The 22,781-nt window shown below is 29.2% G+C and overlaps 2 protein-coding genes across 6 annotated transcripts in view; both read right to left on the reverse strand.

The window, feature by feature from the left end:
- Positions 1-1,326, reverse strand: part of LOC106761946 (probable sugar phosphate/phosphate translocator At5g25400) — a 4,596-nt gene extending 3,270 nt beyond the window's left edge. For 2 of the 3 annotated variants that reach the window (XR_002667836.1, XR_002667837.1), the window contains exons 1-2: positions 197-1,326; positions 12-116 (exon numbers count right to left, since the gene is read on the reverse strand). Coding sequence is in view for 1 of the 3 variants with exons in the window: in XM_014645576.2 (XP_014501062.1) it covers positions 171-1,220 (1,050 nt within the window). In the remaining 2 variants the exon portion in view is untranslated. Of the gene's footprint in view, positions 1-6 lie in introns of those variants that run through there. The other variant, XM_014645576.2, reaches the window with a different exon arrangement.
- Positions 1,327-12,237: 10,911 nt separating this feature from the next.
- Positions 12,238-18,437, reverse strand: LOC106762123 (DEAD-box ATP-dependent RNA helicase 56). 3 transcript variants are annotated; one of them, XM_022780843.1, is made up of 13 exons: positions 18,342-18,371; positions 18,208-18,281; positions 17,970-18,085; positions 17,770-17,870; positions 17,158-17,330; positions 16,838-17,069; positions 16,634-16,752; positions 15,997-16,053; positions 15,718-15,902; positions 13,797-13,941; positions 13,608-13,691; positions 13,462-13,525; positions 12,238-12,548 (listed from the first exon to the last, which is right to left on the reverse strand). In XM_022780843.1, the coding sequence occupies exons 3-13, from the start codon at positions 18,080-18,082 to the stop codon at positions 12,538-12,540; spliced, it is 1,284 nt and encodes a 427-aa protein (XP_022636564.1). In that variant the 5' UTR covers positions 18,083-18,085; positions 18,208-18,281; positions 18,342-18,371; the 3' UTR covers positions 12,238-12,537. The 3 variants fall into 3 exon arrangements, with proteins under 3 accessions (XP_022636564.1, XP_014501331.1, XP_014501330.1); XM_014645845.2 differs by lacking the exon at positions 18,208-18,281 and having other exon boundaries at positions 18,342-18,437; XM_014645844.2 differs by having other exon boundaries at positions 18,208-18,402.
- Between the last annotated feature and the right edge of the window lie 4,344 nt (positions 18,438-22,781).

Here is a 22,781-nt window from a genome sequence, read left to right on the forward strand (position 1 = left end):
AAAAGCCGTACCGAACCGGTAATTAGGCCAGAGAGGACGATGCCATTGCCATATATTCGCTCAAATCGAAACCTCCTGGTTTTATTTTCCTCGTACCGACTTTTTTTCTCTGGAATCTGTGTAAACGAAACAGAAAATGAATTAATCAATTAATTAATTAATTAAAGCAATTAATTCTGCTGGTCGTTTCTCTTGCCCATTCCGTCGGCCTCTCTCTCCTCAAGCAGCCTCCCTTCTTCCTCATCGGCTTGGGCGGTCTTCTTCTGCGCCTCTTTGGCCTTCAGCGCCTGCAACTTGGAGTGGTTGTAATACGCCACTCCAAGGAACGCCAGCCCGTAACCGAACAAATTAATCGGCGTCACGGTGTCCTTGATAACCGACCACGAGAAGGCAATCAGGAGCCAGTCCTTCACCACGCCAGCAACGTTCATGGTCAGCGCCGAGGTCTTCCCGACGAGGAGAAAGACTGCGAGGTTGAGCGCAAAGGCGCAGAAGGAGTTGGTCCCGAAGACCACGAAATCGAACTGGAAGGTGGAGGTGTCTCGGAGGACAGGGTACTCGACGAAGATCCAGGGGACTGAGAGGAAGACGAGGCAGCAGGGGGCGACGTAGTAGAGCGAGGTGATGGGGTTGAGCGAGATCCCCTTGGAGGTGAGGAGGATTTGGATCATGACGAGGCGCGTGGCCTCGAAGGCNACCGCNCCCAGTTGGAGGAGGACGCCCCAGGCGTCGAAACGCGCTTCCCCGTAAGCGGCGACGCCTACTCCGAGGGAGATGGAGAGCATGTTGAGCATGGTGTCATTTTTGTAGGACTCTTTGCGGAGGAGGACGCCGATGGAGTATACAGCGACAGGCATTAGAGCCTTCAACATCTGGATGAAGGAGACGGAGAGGTAGATGTAGGCGGAGTTGGAGAGCCAGAGGGAGAGGGAGTAGAGGGCTCCGATGGGGACGACCGAGGAGAGGTATACCTCGCGTGACATTGAAACTGGCTCNACGAGGCGGAAGACGCGGACGAGGAGGACGGCGAGGGTGGCGCAGAAGGACATGTGGATCATGGTGAGGGAGATGGGGAATGGCCAGTTGTACATCTTCTTGTCGAGGATGTACTTGTTGTAGACGATTACAGTGAAACTGAGGAAGATCCATATGGCAACGTAGGTGTAGGATAGCACGATCTTCTTCACAACGCCATCGCTCAGAGATCCACCTTTTCCCATCTTTCTACACACCCAGACTCAACACACAATGAATCTCAGAGAGAATAGATGTGGGATGCACTGCCTTTGCCACACACACCACTATCTTCACACTTTTTATGCTCTCCCACCCTCAAATAAATAATTTATTCTTTTTTCCTTTCTTCTTCCCAAAATTAATAGCCTTTTGTTTCTTTCATTTCTCAATACAGTAAATCTTTGTCATCAAATTAAATTTCAGGACCGTAATATATTAAAAACATATTTTTTTATAACTTTTTCACAACGTTACGTGTGTCATTGAGTTATTGGTTCATTCAAAATTTTCTTTTAAATGCAAAAGAAAAAATGACGTGAAATTGGAGATAAGTTTGAAATAGGTATTTTCAAAATTTCCCACTAATTTTTGGAAAAGATATTCATGATATGTTTTGAGAAGTTCCCTCTAATATGTATTATTAAATAAAAAACAGAAAGTTTGTTAAATTTTTTTTAAACTTTTTAATTTATTTTTTATTTAATAATCATAGTATATAATACTACATATTAAAAAGTATAAAATAAAATTTAATATTTTAAATTAAGTTATTATTTATTTATTAAAAACTATAAAAAAAAAAACATTACAGAATTAAAGAATAAAATTAAAAAACCGTAATTGGAATTACGGTCACATTGTTAACGTATTTCCACATATGGTTAACATATTTTTTTAAATTTTTTTTGTTTTTAAATTAATTAAATATTTACTATATTAAAAAACAATTTTTAATTATGAAATTTAAATAAATAGTTTTTAAATTTATTTTTCATTTTAAAATGTTAAATTTTTAATATTTTTAATATTTTTTTTTATTGTTATTAATAAATAAAAATAAAAGTAAAAAAAAAAAAAAAAAAACTTAACCGAAAGCTGGTTAAGAAAATTTGTTAATCGTAATTTCAACGTCCATTAAATAAATTTCTTAATCGGTGTTCGAACATCGACAACAATATTTTTGGTAGGATACTTTTAATATTTTTGAAGTATAGGATGAATTTTTGGAAATGCAGGATAAACTTCTTATATGTTTTTCTCCATTGTCTGTCTGTCTGTCTCGATTGTCCGTTTTCAAGCTATTTAACTCTTTTTACCGGTGATTCATTTTTTATTTTATTAATCATATTTGGCGTTAAGACGTTGTCTTTCTTCGTTTGAGGGATTTGTTTCTTCTATAAGTTTTTTTTCTTCTTTTTTATGTTGGGAGCTTGTCATGTATCCTTGGTTGAGAAACTTCTTTACTCTTTCAATTTTTCCATTTTTTCATTATTATGACTTAATAGGATAATTTTTAATGTAAATGTTTTTGGGACATTGTTGAAACAAATTTTATTAGTGTTTTCAATTCAAAATTAATTTTGGAACAAAAGTGTTTTATTTCAGAACATCCAATTTGATTAATTTTTAGAGTTACATGAAAATATTAAGATTAGTAGAAGTCTGATTAAATTAGTTATGCATTAAATAATTTTTTCAATACTCAATTACTTAATATTAGGACATGACAAACCATGTCAAGTTTGGAGTATGATTTATTTCCTTTTCTGTAAAATATTTAGAATAATGTTATATTTTCCTTCAAATTTTTGAATAATTTATTAACGCTTTTCCTTCAAAAGTAAAATACAAAGCTCTATCGTGAAATCTAAATGTAGTATTATATACATTTTATATAATTATGTATATAGAGATAGTTCTTATTAAAAAAAAAAAAAAGAAAAAGTTTGGTTATGATGCATAAACAAAAGTTAAAGTCAAATAAAAGAAGTCAACACCAAACCTATATTTCATAGGTTTCGGATATGTGATTTTAATGTTGGGAAAGTGACTTTTCGAGATATATGGCATGGCACACAGTTATGTATGGTAAATCTCAATATTAGGTGAAATTCCATATTTTCTTTTCTTTGTAACGTATTTACGATTTACTATTATTTGATAATAATACTAATAAATTCCTTAAGTTTTTTATTTGTCTATGAAGATTTATTGTTTAGAGTAATGAAATATAATGATTTTTTTTTAGTTAGATAGTGGTACAGATTTATGTATTATCTAACACAATAAATACGTATAAATTATTTAGAAATGATAGTAGAGACTAAAGGTGTATTATAAAAATAATAATAAATTTATAACAAATTTAAAGAAATAGATCAAAAGAAATAAATTTTATTTTAAAATAGACACAGGTTGAAAAAAAACTAAAGGAGTTTTCCTTGTCACTTATTTATTTATCGTTTATCTAATATTTAATTAATTTATATATATTCAGTATGATGTATAAATAAAGAAGATAGTATAAAAAATTGAGTTATTATTTTATTGTATTTTAATTTAAAAAAAAAACTAAATTAGACGTACTCTTTACTTGCATCAAAGAGGGAAAAAAATGGGTAATGTTGTTTTCATTACTATACATAATGGTGTTTAAAATTCAACCAATCTAACTTAAAATCTTTAGAAGCAGCGAAAAATAAAAATTAATTTGTATTTTTTTTCTCTAATCTCATTGATATTAAAGTTGTTTTAAAATTATGAAAAATCTGAATGATCCAAACAGAAAAATAAAAAGTTTTAGTTGTTTTGAATTGCTCAATTAATTTTAACTAAGCTACATCACACTTTTATGTTATTATTTTTTATTTGTTTGAGTAATTTTTTTAGTTTAGAACTATATCAAATTACATTAGAAAAAGTGCGTGAAACAATACTGAAAAAGTTACGTAACAAATTACGTTATAAACGTTCATGCAAAATAAAAAAATACTAAATTGATGTAACGGACTATTTGTAAGTATTTTAATAATGTTTATTTACTATGTAACAAAGTTATGTAATAAATATTTATTAATATTTATGGCTTCAATTATAATAATTAAAAAATATATTACAATAATAAGTAAAATAAATTAAAATATTAATCATAACAAAATTATTTTATTTTCCTCTCGTTTTCACACTTTTTCATTTAATTCAAACAATCTTTTTTTTTCATTTTTTTTGGCACCGTTAAAATAATAATAAATGTGTCAATTTGTCTATTTTTTGTTTGAATAATTATCAATGTCTATAATACATTTATAAAAAAAATGATATTTTATTCATCTTAAAACGACAAAGAAATTTAATTCGATAAGTGTAACTAGGTATAGTAGTGGGGCTGACTAGCATAAAATAAATAAATTACTGAATTAATATGCATAGAATGGATGAGAAGGAATAAACCAATAGGGTCTGTGTATTGTGTAAATCATAAATTTGTCATTTAGTAAATCAAAAATAATGTAGTTATTTACAAAAACTACTTTCTCAAGCAATAACAGAAGTTTTTTACAAAACCGTGAGCTATTTTAATCCTCTCATTAAACACAATTAACGGTCTGCCTGTTTATGATAATTAAATATTACTATTAAGCAAAAACATAACAGATGTCCTGTAATATTAAAAAATAAATTTATTTCATAACTGAGAATATACAACTTTTATAATTAAAAAATGAAACTAAACTAAATAAGTATTAGATTTAAATTTATCTTATAAGAATTTACAATAGGCAATGTTATTAATTAAAAATATAATGCTCATAATTGTTAAGAATCCTAGGAATAAGTTAGTGTTGATCGACCAACATAATCTTAATTTTGTTAATTAAAATTAAAACAAAATGTCAAATGGTGCATTGTTTTAACCTGATTTTTTTTAATGTTTTTTTCTCTGTTGTTTTGATCTGATTTCCATTATTTAATAAAAGAAAAAAATTCTTTAAAATTACGTGTGCGAAAGAGATAATGATAAATTAATTGATATTTTTTTTTTAAAAAACTAAAACGTCTAAATAAACTTATATTAAAGATTATTATAAATTTTAATATCTCAACTATATTATATTTCAAAATGTATCCTTGACATTGAAATTTTATTAAAATAAAAAATAAACAAATATGAAACATCTAGAATTACATTGAATCTATAATAAAAGTTATTACATTTCACGAAATCTGGATTTGTGGTGTTAAAGGAAATTAGTTTGTGAAGGTAACGTAGCTTTGAATAGTTCTTCTCACATATCAAAGAATGAGTAATAGAAAAGTCTTAATAGCAAATTTTATAATATATATCGTGAAGAACAAATCTCAAAGAATGAGTAATAATAGAAAAGTCTCAATTACAAATTTTATAATATATAACTTGAAGAACCAATCTCCAAGATGCACGTTTCACGTAATATTATAATTATGTGCTATCAATTATTTTTTGTTATTTTCCATCAGAATCTTACTTCACATATAACGTTTATTTGTGTTTTAGAAGTGTCAAAAAATGTAAAATGAAATTTCAATCTTCGTATTATGTAATTTAATAGAAAAATTAACTTCTACTTTTATCTGCTTTAATTTTTAGTAGATTGACGATATAAATATAGGAAAAGGGGTGAGAACTCTCAATAAATTTTTTTCATTATATTGACACTTATTATATTTAAGGAAAATAAAAAAAGGAATCTTTACTTTTTTTCTACTCTAACATTTAAGTGTTTGACAATATGAGTATAATAGAAGTTGAAAGAGAAAGATTTTTAAGAAGCGATAAATATAAGCAAAGAATAACACTAAGATCAACGTTAAGTTATACATTAGGGGTATTATATTAAATATAGATTAAATATGTTTCTCAAAATATATACAATATCATAAACAACAACTATAATTAAAAAAATATATTATATAAACACAACAAATATGCAATGAAAATATTAATTATAATGAGAATTTGTTATAATTTTAACAATTAAATAGCTGAGTTTGTTTTTCATACACGCGGAATCCAAAGTTTGAAAAATAGGTTGTAATGTAAGAATTAAGTATGTGGTATTCGACCTGCCGATCACCCGCAAAACGCGTAGTATGGTAAGTAATTTTTTTATTAATTTGTACTGTTTTAATGAAACATTACTTAAAGTGGTGTGTTTTAATTGTTGTATTTTTTTTCCTTTTGATTCATAAATTATTCATTAAATTTCTCTGCTTAGATTTAAATCTAAGATAGTTTTTATTGTATATATAATTTGATTACTTTTCATATAACATATTTTCTTTTAAGATAATTATATTTAGATAACATTTTTTTACAACATTTGAACATTGATTACGTGTCAATATGTGATTGATCAAAAATTACTCCACAATAATGTTTATGATTATTATTATTGATTGTGGAGTAATTTTTGATCAATCACAGATTGACACGTAATCAATATTCAAATATTGTAAAAAAAAAATATTGTCTAAATATTATTATCCTTTCTTTTATTACACAAGATATTTATACTGGTTGATCATGCCTAATTTTTCTATATTACATTATTTTAATGAATATAAATGTTTTGAAAATTTTCATATTACATCCAAAATCTTTCCTTCACTTTTATGACAATTGTTTTAGGTACATATAATAAAAAAATTCTGATTCCAGAAGAAATTGTTGGGCTAAAAAATTATTTATTAATTAATTATATTATCATCTTTTAAACTTTGTATGTACGTCCATAGGTGTCGGTAGCAACGTACACGCGGGCACTGCAGAATTTTTTGAATTATTTCCTGTCTATGAACAGAGTACGTATAATGGAATAATATTCAATATATCCAAATGAGAAAAAAACAGAAAAATAATTTTATTTTGTTCATAATATTTTTATAACATTTATTTCCATTTTTGAATATTAATTATTTATTTATTCGACCTGTATTTAGTTCGATGCCAAGACATGTGAAGTGGTAGATGTCATAAGTTTGTGAAAATCCATGGTTGACTGGTTAGTTCGTTTTGCTATCAAACTTAGTAGAAAAAGCTGCAACGATGGTGAACGTGTTGGCCACTTCTAGTTCATCGCCGCAAATGTAGGGTTCAACACAAGTGTCACCAATAGTTGTTTTTTTTTTTTTTTTCAATAACATTGGAACATGTTCAAAATAGTAATTATTATTTTTGGATGTAAGAAATTAATAATTTTCTTCTAAAGTAATTTATTACATACATATAGAAAGTGGCATGAATAGTTGATTAATTAAATTAAGGTGTGACAGAGTAGCTTCTTAGCATTTGTCAACGGAGTTCTTAATACGAGTCATTAATTGCAATGTAACATTGTTTACCTAAACCTAATGGTAGTGGTGGTTGCTTTGAGAGCGGGAAAAGGTAAAGTTAACAGCACTTATTCCACTGCAGATATTTTATTGAGTTTTTGCTATTTTTTTTACTGAATTTTCAAAATATTGTTGGTTTTGGTGTATTAAAAAAAATAATATATTTGAAAATATTAAAATGAATATGTATTAATATATGTTAAAAACTCAGCAGAAAAATAATATTAATATATTTACTTATTCTATTATTTATCTTTGGCGAACTTGGTGGGTAATGAAGGAATGCGTGTTATAACGTCGCGTGTGTAATTAAGTTTATGCTGAAATGTGGTAGGCGAGTGAGAGTGGTCCACGCTTTCTGCGAGTGGGGCTTCCACAAAAATACCATATTTTGTTTCACTCAAGTTTTAACAAGACCATGTGCATGTGCTGCTCTTCAATTTCACATCGTACCATGTCCCGTAATCTATATACATACATACATCCATTTAACAACATTCATGGCGTTTGGTTAAAAGACGTAATTTTAAAAATGGTTGCATTCAATATATTAACTTTTATTATTATTATTATTTTTACTTTTACTTGAGATGCCAAGTTTTTCAGCCAACTAGTTATACTATCTTCTATTAGATTTTAATTATTCACAATCAACGTTATCAATAAATGAGCTATTATTAGATGAATAAAATATATGAGAATATATGTATACTTGCTTTTATATGAGTAGTTGTTCCGGTTATGCTGTCGTCAAGCTCTATCTATACAATTTTTTTTGAACATCTGGTCGCACCTGTCGGCCCCTCTTGATCGTGCTCTCTGTCTCCTCCTGCTTCGTTCAGAACTTTCCGTTCAATTTGGGTCCAATCAGTCAAGCTCAGTCGGTACCTACCAAAGGTACTTTGACACTTAAGTCAAAGGTTTGTCAAAGGGTAGAGATAGAAAGAGAAAGTAAATACTATGAGTAAATGTGCATTCAATGTAACCAACCACCTCATACATTTGACCTCTATTTATAGTTTTCATCGTGGGTCTATGATTAACAAAGCCTTAATCGCGGCCCGATCACTAGCCCAATGTTCCCAATCTAGTTTTACCTTGATTAAACTTTAGCGCTCCTTTCTTCCTGACTTGTTGGTCTGTGGCAGATCCTTATTTCTGTCACTTAGATTGTGCTGGCGTCGGTTATCGGGTGGTCAGATAGAGACCCACTTCTTGAATGTTTTTTAGTTTTGCCTATTATTTGTTAATTGGACCGGTTGTATACCATGACCAGTCGTATACCACGACCGTCTGAGCCCTACGATACAGTAGTACTTTTGATTAATTACAACTATTTCGGAAAATGTTTACACGTGTTTCATGATAATTATATATTCCTATATTTTATTTCAAAAGAGTTTTCTCATATAAGTAATTTTTCATAAATGAGTGAGTAGAAGATATTTACATAATTTATAATACATCTAACTATTCTAATAGAAGTTCATTACAATGGTGTGACACTTAATAATAGTCAAACTTCAATACACCAAAAGACATAATATATTAAAAAAATAAAAATGTGCTTCTTATATCACAAAAACAAATAATGTTAGAAATAAGACATTACCAAAAAGTTTCATATGTTCGTTAGAAACCAACAAATATGATTGGAATTTTTCATTTAGAAAAATAGAGACGGGAGAAGAAAATAATTTTTTTAGTCTTCAATTAAATAAAAGAAAAAAAGAATATAAGGAGATGAGTTTTAATGAGAATGAAGATAGAAGAAAAGTTGACACATTATATAGATTTAAATATGAAAGTTTTTGTAAAAAGAAAAATGCATATGAAAGATTTCTTTTGATTTGATTCTGAAAAAACTCATCTATGTGAATTATAAGAAGACTATCTAAATCAAAAGTGTTGTTTGGTTGTGATGTCAAATCATTGAAGAGTTTGGTCAATTTCGTTAAGTCAGTCAACAATAATTGCCTATCTTGGACGTAGCCCCTTATTGCCGTAGAAATGGGATTAGGAAAATATTATCTCAGAGAAAATTAAAAAAAAAAAAAAGAGAGAGAGAAAGAAAAATTATGAGAAATGAAGAAAAAATGGATCTGATTTAGTCGACAGAAAAAAAAATTGAAAATATGAGAAGAACTTTTTTTTTCATTATTTTTATATTTTTTCAGTATTCAACTTTCAAACTCTTTATAAAGATTTGGTGTTTTGTTTGTTGTGTTGTGTGAGATGTGAAGTTTTGAAAAGTTATTATCATTCTTATTAGGTTTTTTCTTCAAATAAGAGTAATTTTGAAATATATTATTGAACCAAAGACTTTTTATTCTATTTTCATACTTTAAGGGTCTGTTTCTTTCAATTTTACAATAATTATTTTACATTTGTAGCGACTTTTAACCACTAATGTTGTTTAATGATAAATAAATTTAATTCTAAATTGATGGAAGAATTATTTGAACTTTTTTTAGAAAACTTAATAGAACTTTTCAAAATATAAATAGCTCAGAAAAAATAAATCGGCAATGTAATCTATTTTATTTTGGCTTGATGTTTTTTTAATGAATAATTATAGTAATTGTGCTTGAAATTATATTTTAAATGAACCAAAATAATTAAAAAAGATTACTTCTAATAATTTTAATACAAATTAAATTAAAATAATGGGTAAGCTCAAATCATAAGTAAATTATTTTTAAAATAATGGGGGTTAAACTGTATTTTTACTTCTTTCTTAGTAAAGACCAGGTCAACAAGAAGTTTTCAACAAGAAATAGAACTACACTGGATCAGAAATGGTTCAACTAGGAAACAAAACAGGTAATCAATCCTTGTAGTCATTATAGTACCGTCTCTTCGTTTTCTTAATCGTTGAATACAAAAACGTCTAATGTGTATTTTTATATTCATCTAATCATAGTATAAAATGGTTTATTTAATATTTTTTTTCTACACATGTTTAATCAATGTATTGATAGACTTGTCCAATTAGTGTATGAATAAAATTGTTTAATATTTGTATAAAAGAGTTTGTCTAATATATTTATTAGACTTATCTAAAATGATTTATCTAACGTGTATTATTAAACTGGTCTAACCAATTCATCAATAATTCATCTAATCAAAGTATTCCTAAACTTGTCTAATCAATGTATGAAATGACTCTTCTAATTAATGTATGGAATGACTCGTCTAATGTCTTTTTGTTATATTCATCTAATTAAGTATCTATAGTCTTGTTTTATGTATATTGTTAGAGTCGTGTAATATTTTTTACTATAATCATCTAATAAGTGTATGAAAAGACTTATATGACATGTATTCTTAAATTTATTTACTAAACAATTTTAATATATATCTTTAGACTTGTCTATTTACATATTCACATAATGTATATTGCTAGACCCGTCTAATTTATGTATGTTCATATCCATCTAGTGTATATTATAAGATTCATCTAATATGTATGGATAGACATTCTTAATTTGTGTGAAAAAAACGTATTTTAGTAAAATCATATCTTATCAATGTAGATAAAATGGTCTAGTATTTATTGATAAACTTGTTTAATTAATGTATAAAGATTTGTCTAATCAATATTTTTAGACTTATTTAATCAATGACTTATCTAATTTTTTTTCTAATAAATCATTTTAAGTACAATATAATATCAATTTAAACTTTACATACTATGAAGAAATATTTAATAATAGATGTATCTATACTATAATTTCATATAAATAATTTTTAGTGTTAATAATTTTTTTAAAATGAATTATTATTAGTATTTTTATATAATAGTATTTTATAAAATAAAACTAAAACATTTTTTAATTAGTATATCATTCAATCTCATAAAAGAAAAAAAAATAGTATAGAAAAAGAATTAACTTATCTAAATAATTATTATTTTATAAAATAAAATTAATCAAATAATCATAAATTATTAAATAATCATATAATTATAAAAAAGAATTAAAAAATATCAAGTAATAAAAACATTAATAATTAGAACATTTATCAACAAAGAAGATAACTTGTTTTTTTCTTATATGATAATAGCTATCATTATACTATAATAATGTCTCTCAAAAGTTATAAGTTAGAGGAGAATAAAGAGAATATATCAGTCACCAACCGTTCATTGACAACATTGTAATTGTATTCTCAACCATTTGCTTTGTGCTTCCGACACCACCTTTCTTCCTCTCCATTCATCGATGAACTGAGAGGACTAGAAGTTGCCAAACTGCACTTTTCCTTCTATAAAAGTGACCACTAATCGCTTTATTTGAAACTGCGGGAATTCACAAATCTGGAAAATTGTGGGACCGGGCCTTGCATTCACTTTTCGTATCAAAAAATTTTGTGATTGATTCGTACGAGATAAGCATATATAAAAAAACTCTCCTTGTAGTAAAATTACAAATTAGAAAACCACAAAATGGGAAGGGAGAAAGATACGAAGATGCAACTCCAAGTAAGGTGGGGAGTGAATGTACATGAAAATAAGGCGAGAAAAAATGGACTAAATGAGAAAAGATAAAGATAAAACTAAAAAAAAAAGATTATGAAACAACCCTAAACGATCACATTAAAAAGAAATAACTCTAAAGGCGTAAAACATCCTTTTAATAACGTAGGGGTGGCCTTATAATTAAAATGTAAAGAAATGTCCCTTATGAGTACAAAATATGCAATTGCATAGAGTTAAAATGAATTGACAAATGTCCAAAGAATGGAGAAGGCAACAACAAGACTATGGCGATTCTTATCATCACCCCCATCCTAATTTTTTGTTAAAAAGACATACCTCGAATCATTTCATCCGTTTAAAGATCAAACTAATAAATAAAAAACCATATTATCGAATTAAACAAGAGTATTAAGTAAAAACGTCGCAGTAACACTAACTCAAAACATGAAGTTGATGAAAACAGCGTAGCTGCCACACAAAATACAGCAAGTGAAACCCCATAAATACATAAGCCATTATACTACTACACCTAATACCGGTAAAATGGCCTAGTCTGTAAACAGACTCTGCTATCTATCAGCACGGTTAATCATCCACCGTTCAAATTATCCTGCGTCACTATTACTCATGACCCAAGCAGTCAACGTTGCTCCCAAAATAAAAATCTACTACGACGGCACTGCAGATAAAGGAGATCAACTTAGAAAACTGTTAACACTGTCACAAAATTATGTAAAATGAAACATAAAACCAACAGGCAGGAAACAAAGACAATAAAAAAAATGTCAAACATTTTAAAACTGCCAAAAAAAAAACAAAAAAAAAAACAGCAGAATAGTAAAACTTCAATTGAGATGAGAAACGTCGGTACTTTCATAGACTACAAAATCAATTTGTAATCGTAACGACATGAAAATACAATGCAATTGCAAATATTGATAAAAAATTATTCAGAAAATATAACTGAATTAAAAACAATTGAATCATTTTGGAATATTGACTAAATCTTTTATGTGAAAATTCCACAATGCATACAAGGATAACACCATTTTGAATTTATACAAAAAATAGCATGAAATGTGTAGTAACTTCATAAAACACTAACAAATAATTTGTTTAACAAAAACACGTTTATCATACAATACCATTGCAAAGTGAAGACTGAAACTCAAATAACCACTTACAAATTTAAGTTCTCGAAGCCATATCAAAACAAGAATCGAGATTTCACATTAAAATTTGAAAGAATGACAAAATAACTACGGTAAGTAACAACGTAAAAGAACTGCCAATTCAACCTCCAGGAACTGTTATGTGCTCGATTAATATTATCAGATTCATCTATGTATAACAACAATTTGAACAGTCACTAAAATCACTTTTTAGGTTGTTATTTGAAAATTAAATAGGCTTTCTGCATAAACTACAATTAATTTAATATTGTATATAGAATAATTTGTATTCAACTAAATATTCATGCTTCTAACTCAGTTTCGTTTTTGAAATAATTTGAATAAAAAATATAATTCTTAAGATTCAAGCATCCAAGTGACCATTATATGAATTAAAGTCAACGGGTGAAAAATACATACTATAAGTTGAGGTATCAATCTGCTCTGGCAGCTGTTTTATATCCACCTCAAACCTTGATTGAACCTGGAATTCACAGAAAACACAGATTAGGAACGCACGAGGATATATATCATATTGAATAAACTTGAAGAAACAAGTTCCCTACATTGTTGAGAACATCAACATCGGTAGAACAAGAAACAAATGTAATTGCAAGGCCTTTGGTGCCAAATCTTCCAGCTCGACCAACCTGCGAAAAATCCCCGCAAAAACAACGAGTCAACCTTGTACTAGATTTAGAGACATAAAATAGCTAACTGATAGGAAACCAAAAACAGATTTTATCTCATCATACCCTGTGCAAGTATGTGTCTGCAGAATCAGGCATGTCATAGTTTATAACAATGTTTACACGTTCAATGTCAATCCCTCTCCCAACCAAATCTGTTGCGACGAGAATTCTTGTATGCCCCTCTTTGAAACCTTTATAACGCTTTAACCTATAAATAACATAAGCAAAGAAAATATATAAATGTCAACAACTCTTCCACTCATATCAACCAGTACGTATGAACAGTTAAACCAAAATAAAAATAAGGTAAAGCAACTTATAGCAGAAGTATGGCAGAGAGTGACTGCAGAAATAAAATTACAATACATAAGTAGAATCAGAGAGGCAAAAAATGTCAAGCGGAGATAGATGCATCAGAATCACTAGAGGGTCATGGGAAGAGGCTGAACCAAAGGCACAGCCAGACAAGAAGCTGGGTACGGGAATGAGGTCAAGGGAAGTAAAGAAGGAAAGACCACTGGAGATCACAGTCATCGCCAAAGAAAACAGTTCTGTTGGTGGTCACTTGCTGCTCGTAACTTGTACTCATTGCGAGGGGAAAAAGATGAATTGTCAGGGGTCTTACTTCTTAGAAGAGTGATTTAATTTTTAATGTGTGGCTGGGTAGGGTCAGGTTAGACAAACCAACAAGTTCCACCACGCGCGTATCCTTTCCTCTATATCTTCAATTTCACCATGGCCACTAAAAGAAATGAGGCAACAAAACCCAGAATGCCACTGCTGCCATAGAATAGCAGCCAGTGAGAAATCAATCCACCGGGCTGAATGATGTCTTCAGAGACCAACTTATTAAAAAAAAAATAAAAATCTGGATTAAACCAGTATAATGCATTACAACAGATATATAGGCAGGGAAAAAGGGACACGAGACATAGTTACTAAATGCGCACATAACCTGTGCTGCTCATGTAGCTGAACTATGCATAAGCCAACTATCCCGAAGATTTCCACGCTGGTTTTCATATAGTTCATTCTAGTAATTCTAAACACTAAGATGTAGAAAGAGAATGCATCTGCATTAATTGTACTGCAAAAATTATATTTCAACCTTCAAAAACAGTAAAGTAAAATAAAATCTAATGTCAGAAGAGAGGCTTAACTTATACTCCCTTTCCCTCATAATTTTCCCTCAACTTGATTATGTGACCACAAAAAATCAACTAAGATTATACTTGAAATTTCAATGGTGATAATAAGAGGAATTTAAAAACTTTATTTTACCTGCTAAAACATTAAAATCAATCATATGATTCTCAAAATTAGTTGGTAACTATAAATTGCAAAGGAATACAATAGTTTTGAGAGGTGCTTTCATAATGATTCATCACTATTAAGAGGTTTGTATTATTGCAAAACAATTGCAACTCATTCATCTCACAAGGAAAAAAGTGTGCACAATTCAAAATAGAGGGAGAAATGTAATTTAGGCACTCTAAGAAGTTTAATTCACTCAAGAAAAAAACCTCAATTTCATAATATCCTTGTTCTAGGAAGATTATAGACGAGCAAATGCAATTAATAACATAATGCACATGTGAGATGCCAATCGTTATTAACTTCTATTTTACATTCCTCTGTCAATTATTGTCCACACCGCATGTGACATGAAAACAACCTCAATTTTGCACCACCCTTTTTCTCAGAAGATTATAGACGTGCAATGCAATTAATTACATAATGCACATGTGAGAGATGCCCCTCATTATTAACTTCTACTTAAGATTCCTCGATAAAAAGCAAGACCACATCAAATATTGTTAAAATCCACACAGTATTTTCCATGGAAAACACATAATTTCGCATGATGAGATCCGCAGTATAAATCAAACAGCGAAATAAAACAAGCAAATAAAAACGAGACGTCAACCAAAATAATGAATGGAAACAAACTCCTACAACATCCATTGACATCAATCAAACAAACCTTTCTTCCTGGGACATGCCAGAGTGGATGCATATAGAAGGAAAGTTGCACTCTACAAGTAGTTTGTCCAGCTCGGCTGCTCTACTAACACTTTTAACAAAGATAACAACTTGATTAAAGTCCAGTGCATCAAGAAGATCATTCAACTTCCGGTTTTTCTCCTCTTCTTTCAATTTGATGTAGTGCTGCCATATCAGTCATTAATGTATCAATGTAAGCCATACAAATGACACTTTAACTTAAATAAAGAAAATAATAATTCAATAACAAAAGACCTACCTGCACAAGTCCGTGAAGTGTCAACTTCGCCTCATCATCAACATAAATTTCCATTGGCTGAAAGGAACAAATTTCACAGTAAATCATATTAGGGTCCTTCCTCAAGCTAAAGGAATCCACAACGAAATTAATGATGGATGCAGATCCCTTGAATGACAGATCTTGTCCCTCTGTTTTGTCTCCTTGCAGAAACTTTTTTAGTCACGCCAAGCAAGTGCACGGACACTTGAAACCCACCCAAAGAAAACTGGCAGAAACAAAACCAAAATACCCTAATACCATTTCCCCTTTTAAAAGAAAAGGAATCCTACCATCAATCAAACTACGTACTATAGATGAATCAAACTTCTAACATGAACCAAAAGTCGAAGGAATACAGCCACAAACAGGATCACACCTAAAATACCCCATACAAAACTTCTTCCTAACCCAATCTCCGGTCATCAGACCACTAAACTCCACCTACCAGCTGGGTGTTTCAGTAAAAGTAGTGTAAATAGAAAACCCTAAATGAAAAACCTGTGGGAAGGAAAACGATGAAACTACAGCATTCTAAATATCTTGAAAACTCTCAGGGATTGTGAGCAGTATGTAAAAGAGACTTCTAATTCAAGTAGTACTGGCCATGAGACATTACATCTTGCATAAATTTCTTGCAGACTGGGCGAATTTCCTTGCTGAGTGTTGCGGAAAACATCATAACTTGCTTATCATGGGGAGTCATCTTGAAAATGTCTTGAACATCTTTCCTCATATCTGGAGAAACAATAGAAGGAACAATAAAAACCATACGAAAGTAAAATTAAAAACAGTAGAGTGGCCAGTCAGCAATGAAACATACCCAGTGATTCCAGCATCTTGTCACATTCATCTAATATGAAATGTCTCACATTCTTCAAAGAAAGATCCTTATCCCTAGTCAATGCTAGTATTCTTCCAGGTGTTCCGACAACAATATGAGGGCACTCATTTTTCAGCAGATCCTTGTGAACTTTGATGTTGACCCCACCATAAAAGACAGCAACCTTGAGATCGGGTAAATAGGTACTGAACCTCTCAAACTCATGGCATATCTGCATTAAAGAGGTTGCAAAACTTAAACCGGATACAACTAGAATACCATGCTCGATAATTTTGATGTATCACGTCGCCCATGAGTACCTGGTATGCTAATTCTCTAGTATGGCACAGAACAAGAGCAGAAACTTGGCCAGGAACGGGATCAATCTGCTGCAGAGTCGAGAGAACAAAGACAGCAGTCTTTCCCATTCCAGATTTCGCTTGGCAAATCACATCCATTCCTAGAATTGCTTGAGGGATGCACTCATGTTGCACTGATGATGAAGCAAATAAAACAGGGCCGAAGGAACCGAGTGTAAGTAAAATAAACCTTTTTCTGACGCTTTTAATTTCATTTGATAGCTTTACCAAAGCAAGTTAGTTCTCCAAAACAAGATTTGTGATACAATTATTACCTGAAAAAAGAAACAAATAAATAAACATAATGATACAGTAGACACATGTGTAACATATATTCAACTACTCTGCCGAAAGCTAAAACCCCCCAAAATCCAAATTTGTAAGGGACGGTGAGGAAACAAATTAAGGGCATCAAACAATTTTATGATGAAAGAAAAGGCAGATTACATGTTTTGTAACAATAGCTATAATAACCATTACAAGTCTAAAATACCCCAAAATCATCCTAATAACAGCAGCTACAGCCAAACCTAGAAAAACAATAACTGTAAATGAACAATAAAGGTAACTTGCCTTCGGAAGGATGCTCAAATCCCGAGTCCACAATAGCCCGAAGTAGCTCTGGCTTCAGAAGAAAGTCTCTGAATCCTGAACTGTGAATTCCAACATAGCCCCTGCAAAAGAAATTTAAAAAAAATAAAAAGGAAATTAATACCAAAAAAACAGCAATCGTAGATTTATTATGCCTTAACTCAAGAAAATCGTACACTTACTTCTTGGTAGCTTCGCCGTTGACTTTAGCTCCGACGGAGTCGGGAGCCTTGTCTTCTTCCTCCTCGTAGTCAATAAGCTCTTCCTCGTATGCTTCGTCCTTGGTTTCTCCCATTATCTGCGAATCACGGAGTCAATTAAATCAGAACTTGAAACGGAATATTATGAAAATCGAGTGGGTAATTGAGCTAGGGTTTTGCCCTACATAAAGATTTGTAGGGTTTTGGAATAGGGAAATACCTGCGAGATGAAGGATCGAAAAGAAGATTGGAAGGTTGGGTGTTAGGGTTAGAGATAGGATTGAGAGAGAGAGACTGCAAAGTAAATTGTTAGATGAAAAACAATTTGGGGAAAAGAAACTGAGAGAGCGAAACCTCCACGGAACGAGCGAGTCGCAGTTAGTGGATGAGCGAGTGACAATAGGGTTAATGGGCACAAGCTTTTTTATAGAAAGCCGTCACCGCCTTGTTTATTGTATCACCCCGTATTTTTTAAGATTGGATATATATATATATATATATATATATATATATATATATATTATAACAATTCTTTTATAATTTGGTTTTAATATAAAATTATATTTTTAAATTGCGATAATAATTTATGTTATAATTAAGGTTATTCTAATCAGTTAATTTTAAAAAAATATTGAACTTTAATTCAAAAGTAAAGAAAAAAGTTGACATATTAAAATACATATTAAGATCAAATTAGTATATAATATATAAAATATAAATAAGATGGATTATGTGAGGATCTAAAATAGTTTTGGTTTTAAGAAATAAAACTTTATTATTTTATTATTAAAAGTATTATGAATAGAGTTTTTTTCAATGAAATTTCATCGTATAACTATTTTTTAATTTTTTAAAATTTACAATTTGTTTTTATTTATATTTTTAACTTCATTTATTTGAATATTAGAGATATAGTAAGAGTTATAGTTAAGTGCTACAATTAATAAAAGTTTTAAATAATGTTTATTCAGTTATGATTTAAAAAACGTGAACATATATGTAGGGACAAGTGAATTATTTGTGATAATATATCATCATTCAACTAAAAGAAATTAGTTAAATATAATAATCAAAATTTGTAATTATATTGGGAAAGAGAATAATTTTTTTGAGATATTATTCGATTTTAAGATGTTGAGTTATAATATTTGTTTTGATTTATTAGTATTTGAAAAATGAAAGACGTGTAATGCTTGAATTTGAATTACAATGTTATCAAATTAGTTGATAATGTTTTGAGTTAAATTGTATCTATCTTAATGATTGAGGAGAGTAAAAATAATTAAGTAGATAAATGGATTAATTTATATGTATTATTGAACTCTAATTCTAATATAATGTTGGATAAAACTTATGAATTTTGGGGGTCAGAAAAAAAAATTAGAGAGTTAGAGAGCTAGAGTGACCTAAATCGTTAAGCCTCATCTGGAATTAAATTTCAAAAAACTAAAAAAAAAATAAAAAATTGAAGGCATTAGGAGCTAGATCAACACAGTTGGAGGTACCTTGGGTCACTGGCATCATCTAGACTTTTTTTTATTTTATTAAATATCAAAATTCTTATTTCAATAATCCCTTTTATTCTAACCAAAATGTACACAAGGGCATGCGTTTTGTGTTTTAAACATTTTTCATAAGTAATTTTTGTTTATTATATATCAAAATTTGTGTTTTATGAAATTTTTTCTAGCAAATAAGGGTATGCGTTTTGTGGTTTATCAATAACATTGCAATATCGTGTTTAACTCTTTTTATTTTATTTTTCATTTTTAATCTGTATGCATGATTTTTAATATCTCAAATTAACTGACTTACATTAATTGTCTTAAAGAAAAAATTGCTAATTAAATCATTTTAAATTAAATTTAAAAGGATTAAATATGTTTTTAGTCTCTTAATTTTCAGTGAAAATTGAAATTAGTCCATCTTCGAATCTTTATTCTGATTTAGTCTCCCAAGTGTAAAAAAGTATGTTTATACTATTTGATACATTTTTGCTTCAATCTTAACTAAGAAAACGCATTTGAAACATCAACTAAAGTTAATAAATTTTGGTTAAAATGATTAAATTCATACACTTCTAAAGTTGAGAGACTAAATTAGGCCAAAGATTTGAAGAGGGACTAATTCCAATTTTAACTGAAGTTAACGAATTAAAAACATATTTAACCCAATCTAAAAATACCATGATTAGTATTTAAATTTTTGAGATATAATTATGTTATTAAAATAGGTCATTATTTAGCCATTAATTAAATTCTATGCTATTATTTTTCCTATATTTAAAATTAAATAAAAAATCACTGACATCATGGGATGACAGAGTAATACAAATCTAAAGTGAAAAACGAACTTGTCTTTAATTCATAACAACACAAGGTATTAGAAGGAAAATAGAGGAGGATGCTCGGATTTCGCCTTTAATTCTTTTGTTTTTTATGTTTCAAGTGGAGCAATTATAATTCTTTTTATAAACAACACAAAAGATTATATGAGAAAATTTAGAAATGTGAAATGAATTGTATCCTCTGCTGACAATACGAATTAAAAGGAATGAATTGTTATGAAGTAGATGTGGGATTGATTTAGGAATGAGAAATATTTTGACATGTATTAAGTGATAATCCAATTAAGCCTCTTCGTAGAAAGTCTTATTTTTCTTTTAATGTAAAACATAATCTTGTTAAATATGCTATATTTTCTAATTAATTAGGATTGTTTTATCATTTGTTTAATAATATATGAGTATATGTGAATATTTTAATGTTGGAATGGTCAAGTTAGTTATTTTAAAGATGAAATATTAGTCTATAATGAGTTTAGGTATATTGAAATAAACTTATGATGTGAGACTATCTTAACTATATCAGTATTTAACTCACATAGATGATGATAATTAGGTGATGATAATCGAAAAAGGTTTCATAAAGTAAATAATTTATTAAAGATATATGATGTTTTGTTCCAATTATTATCATAGAGAAGGAATAAATGATGGTTATGGTTAGTATGATATGTGTAAAGTCTCACGAGTTCATTCAATGCATAAATATTCTGGGAATAGAGTTTGAATTCATTGTGTTGTTTAAACTATTTTGTACTTTGAATTCATTGTGTTGTTTAAACTATTTTGTACTTATATTTGTTCGAGTTATGAGGACTAATGCTTAAGTTTTAATTTAATGGGGTTTACATTTTTTAACTAGCACATAATGAACAAATTGTTGTTTGAGCCATTTTTGTTTAAAATTGAATGAGTTAGTTGGATAGTTGATTTTGAAGAATGTGAACCATTTGGGTATTTAGATTTTATTTTTATGGAAAATGTTTGTTGAATTAGTAATTTAGTGATGTTAATTTTTAAAAAAAGAAGAAAACTAGGTTAATGATTGAATTTATGCCATTGAAATGAAATGCATTAGCTCTGGTAAACTAATTTTATTCTATTTTAAAGTTTTAATTTGACAATTTCTGTGAACAAAATCTCTTTCTATTCAAGACTATTTTTTGAAAAAATAACTTACTTTTGCATTAATGTATTTCTTCTTTATTTTCTTATACAATAATTGATAATTTCTTACTATATTATAAGCCTCATTTTATTGACAAAAATTATCTTTTTTTATAGCTTATAACTCACTCAAATCCTCAAAATTACATTGTTTTTGTAAATATTTACATTTTGGGCTACACTAATTTATTTATGCTTCTAATCTCTTCTTTTTTGTTGACAATCATGTGTTAGAAAAACTCTCTGCCAAATCAAAAAAGTTTGGCAACCCATAGAAGCAAGAAAAACATAAAAAATGAGAGTTCTTAAAGTGAAGGTGGGGCTCCAAAGAGCTCGATGTTCAACGTCAAAAACTACTACTGAGTAAGTACATTCGAGCAACTTTGGTGTTTACAAAGACTAATGTTGAGTAGTAGGTCCCTGCACCGAACAACGTGTATGTGTGTGAGGGTGTGTGTCAGAAATATATCCACATCTCTTCATGAGAATTTATCTTCTAGTGCTTTAAAGATTTAATAAGATAGATAGTCTCAATCTTTCTTTACACGAGAAATACTTTTCAATTATATAAGACTCAACTTATATGAACGATAATCCAATGTTCCACTTTTTTTTTTATTATTATAGTGTGATCTCTAAATAAATACGTAGATTACGAATAAACTATATTATTTATTTATTAATGATTTATATAGATATTAATGCTATTATTATGCTACATCCAATCAAATAAAATCATTATCATGAACACTTTATCTTTAGTTCAATTATTATTTTATCATTTATTACTATTGGTCTATTGGATTAACGAGTCACTTGCTTTTCATACTATACATAAAAATAGTTAGGGGTGGACAAATCGAACTGAACTGTACTGCACTGCTAAAAACTGAACTGAACTATAAAACAGTTCAGACAAACTGAACTGAACTGTAAAACAGTTCAGACAAACTGAACTGAACTGTTTTTTGTTTTATCAAACTGAACTGAACTGAACTATACTGAATTGTACTAAATTACAGTACGAACTGAACTGAACTATTAACTGAATTGTAAACTACACTAACTGAACTATTAACTGTACTGTAAACTGCACTAACTGAACTAAACTATTAACCGAATTGTAAATTACACTAACTGAACTATTAACTAAATTGTAAACTACACTAATTTTAACTAAACTACAATATAAACTGAACTGAACTAGTAACTATACTAATTTTAAACTGAATTATACTAATTTTTAAACTAAATAATATAACAATACATGTTCTTTTTAATTG

Source organism: Vigna radiata, chromosome 5 (assembly GCF_000741045.1).
Source record: "Vigna radiata var. radiata cultivar VC1973A chromosome 5, Vradiata_ver6, whole genome shotgun sequence".
Lineage (NCBI taxonomy): Eukaryota > Viridiplantae > Streptophyta > Magnoliopsida > Fabales > Fabaceae > Vigna > Vigna radiata.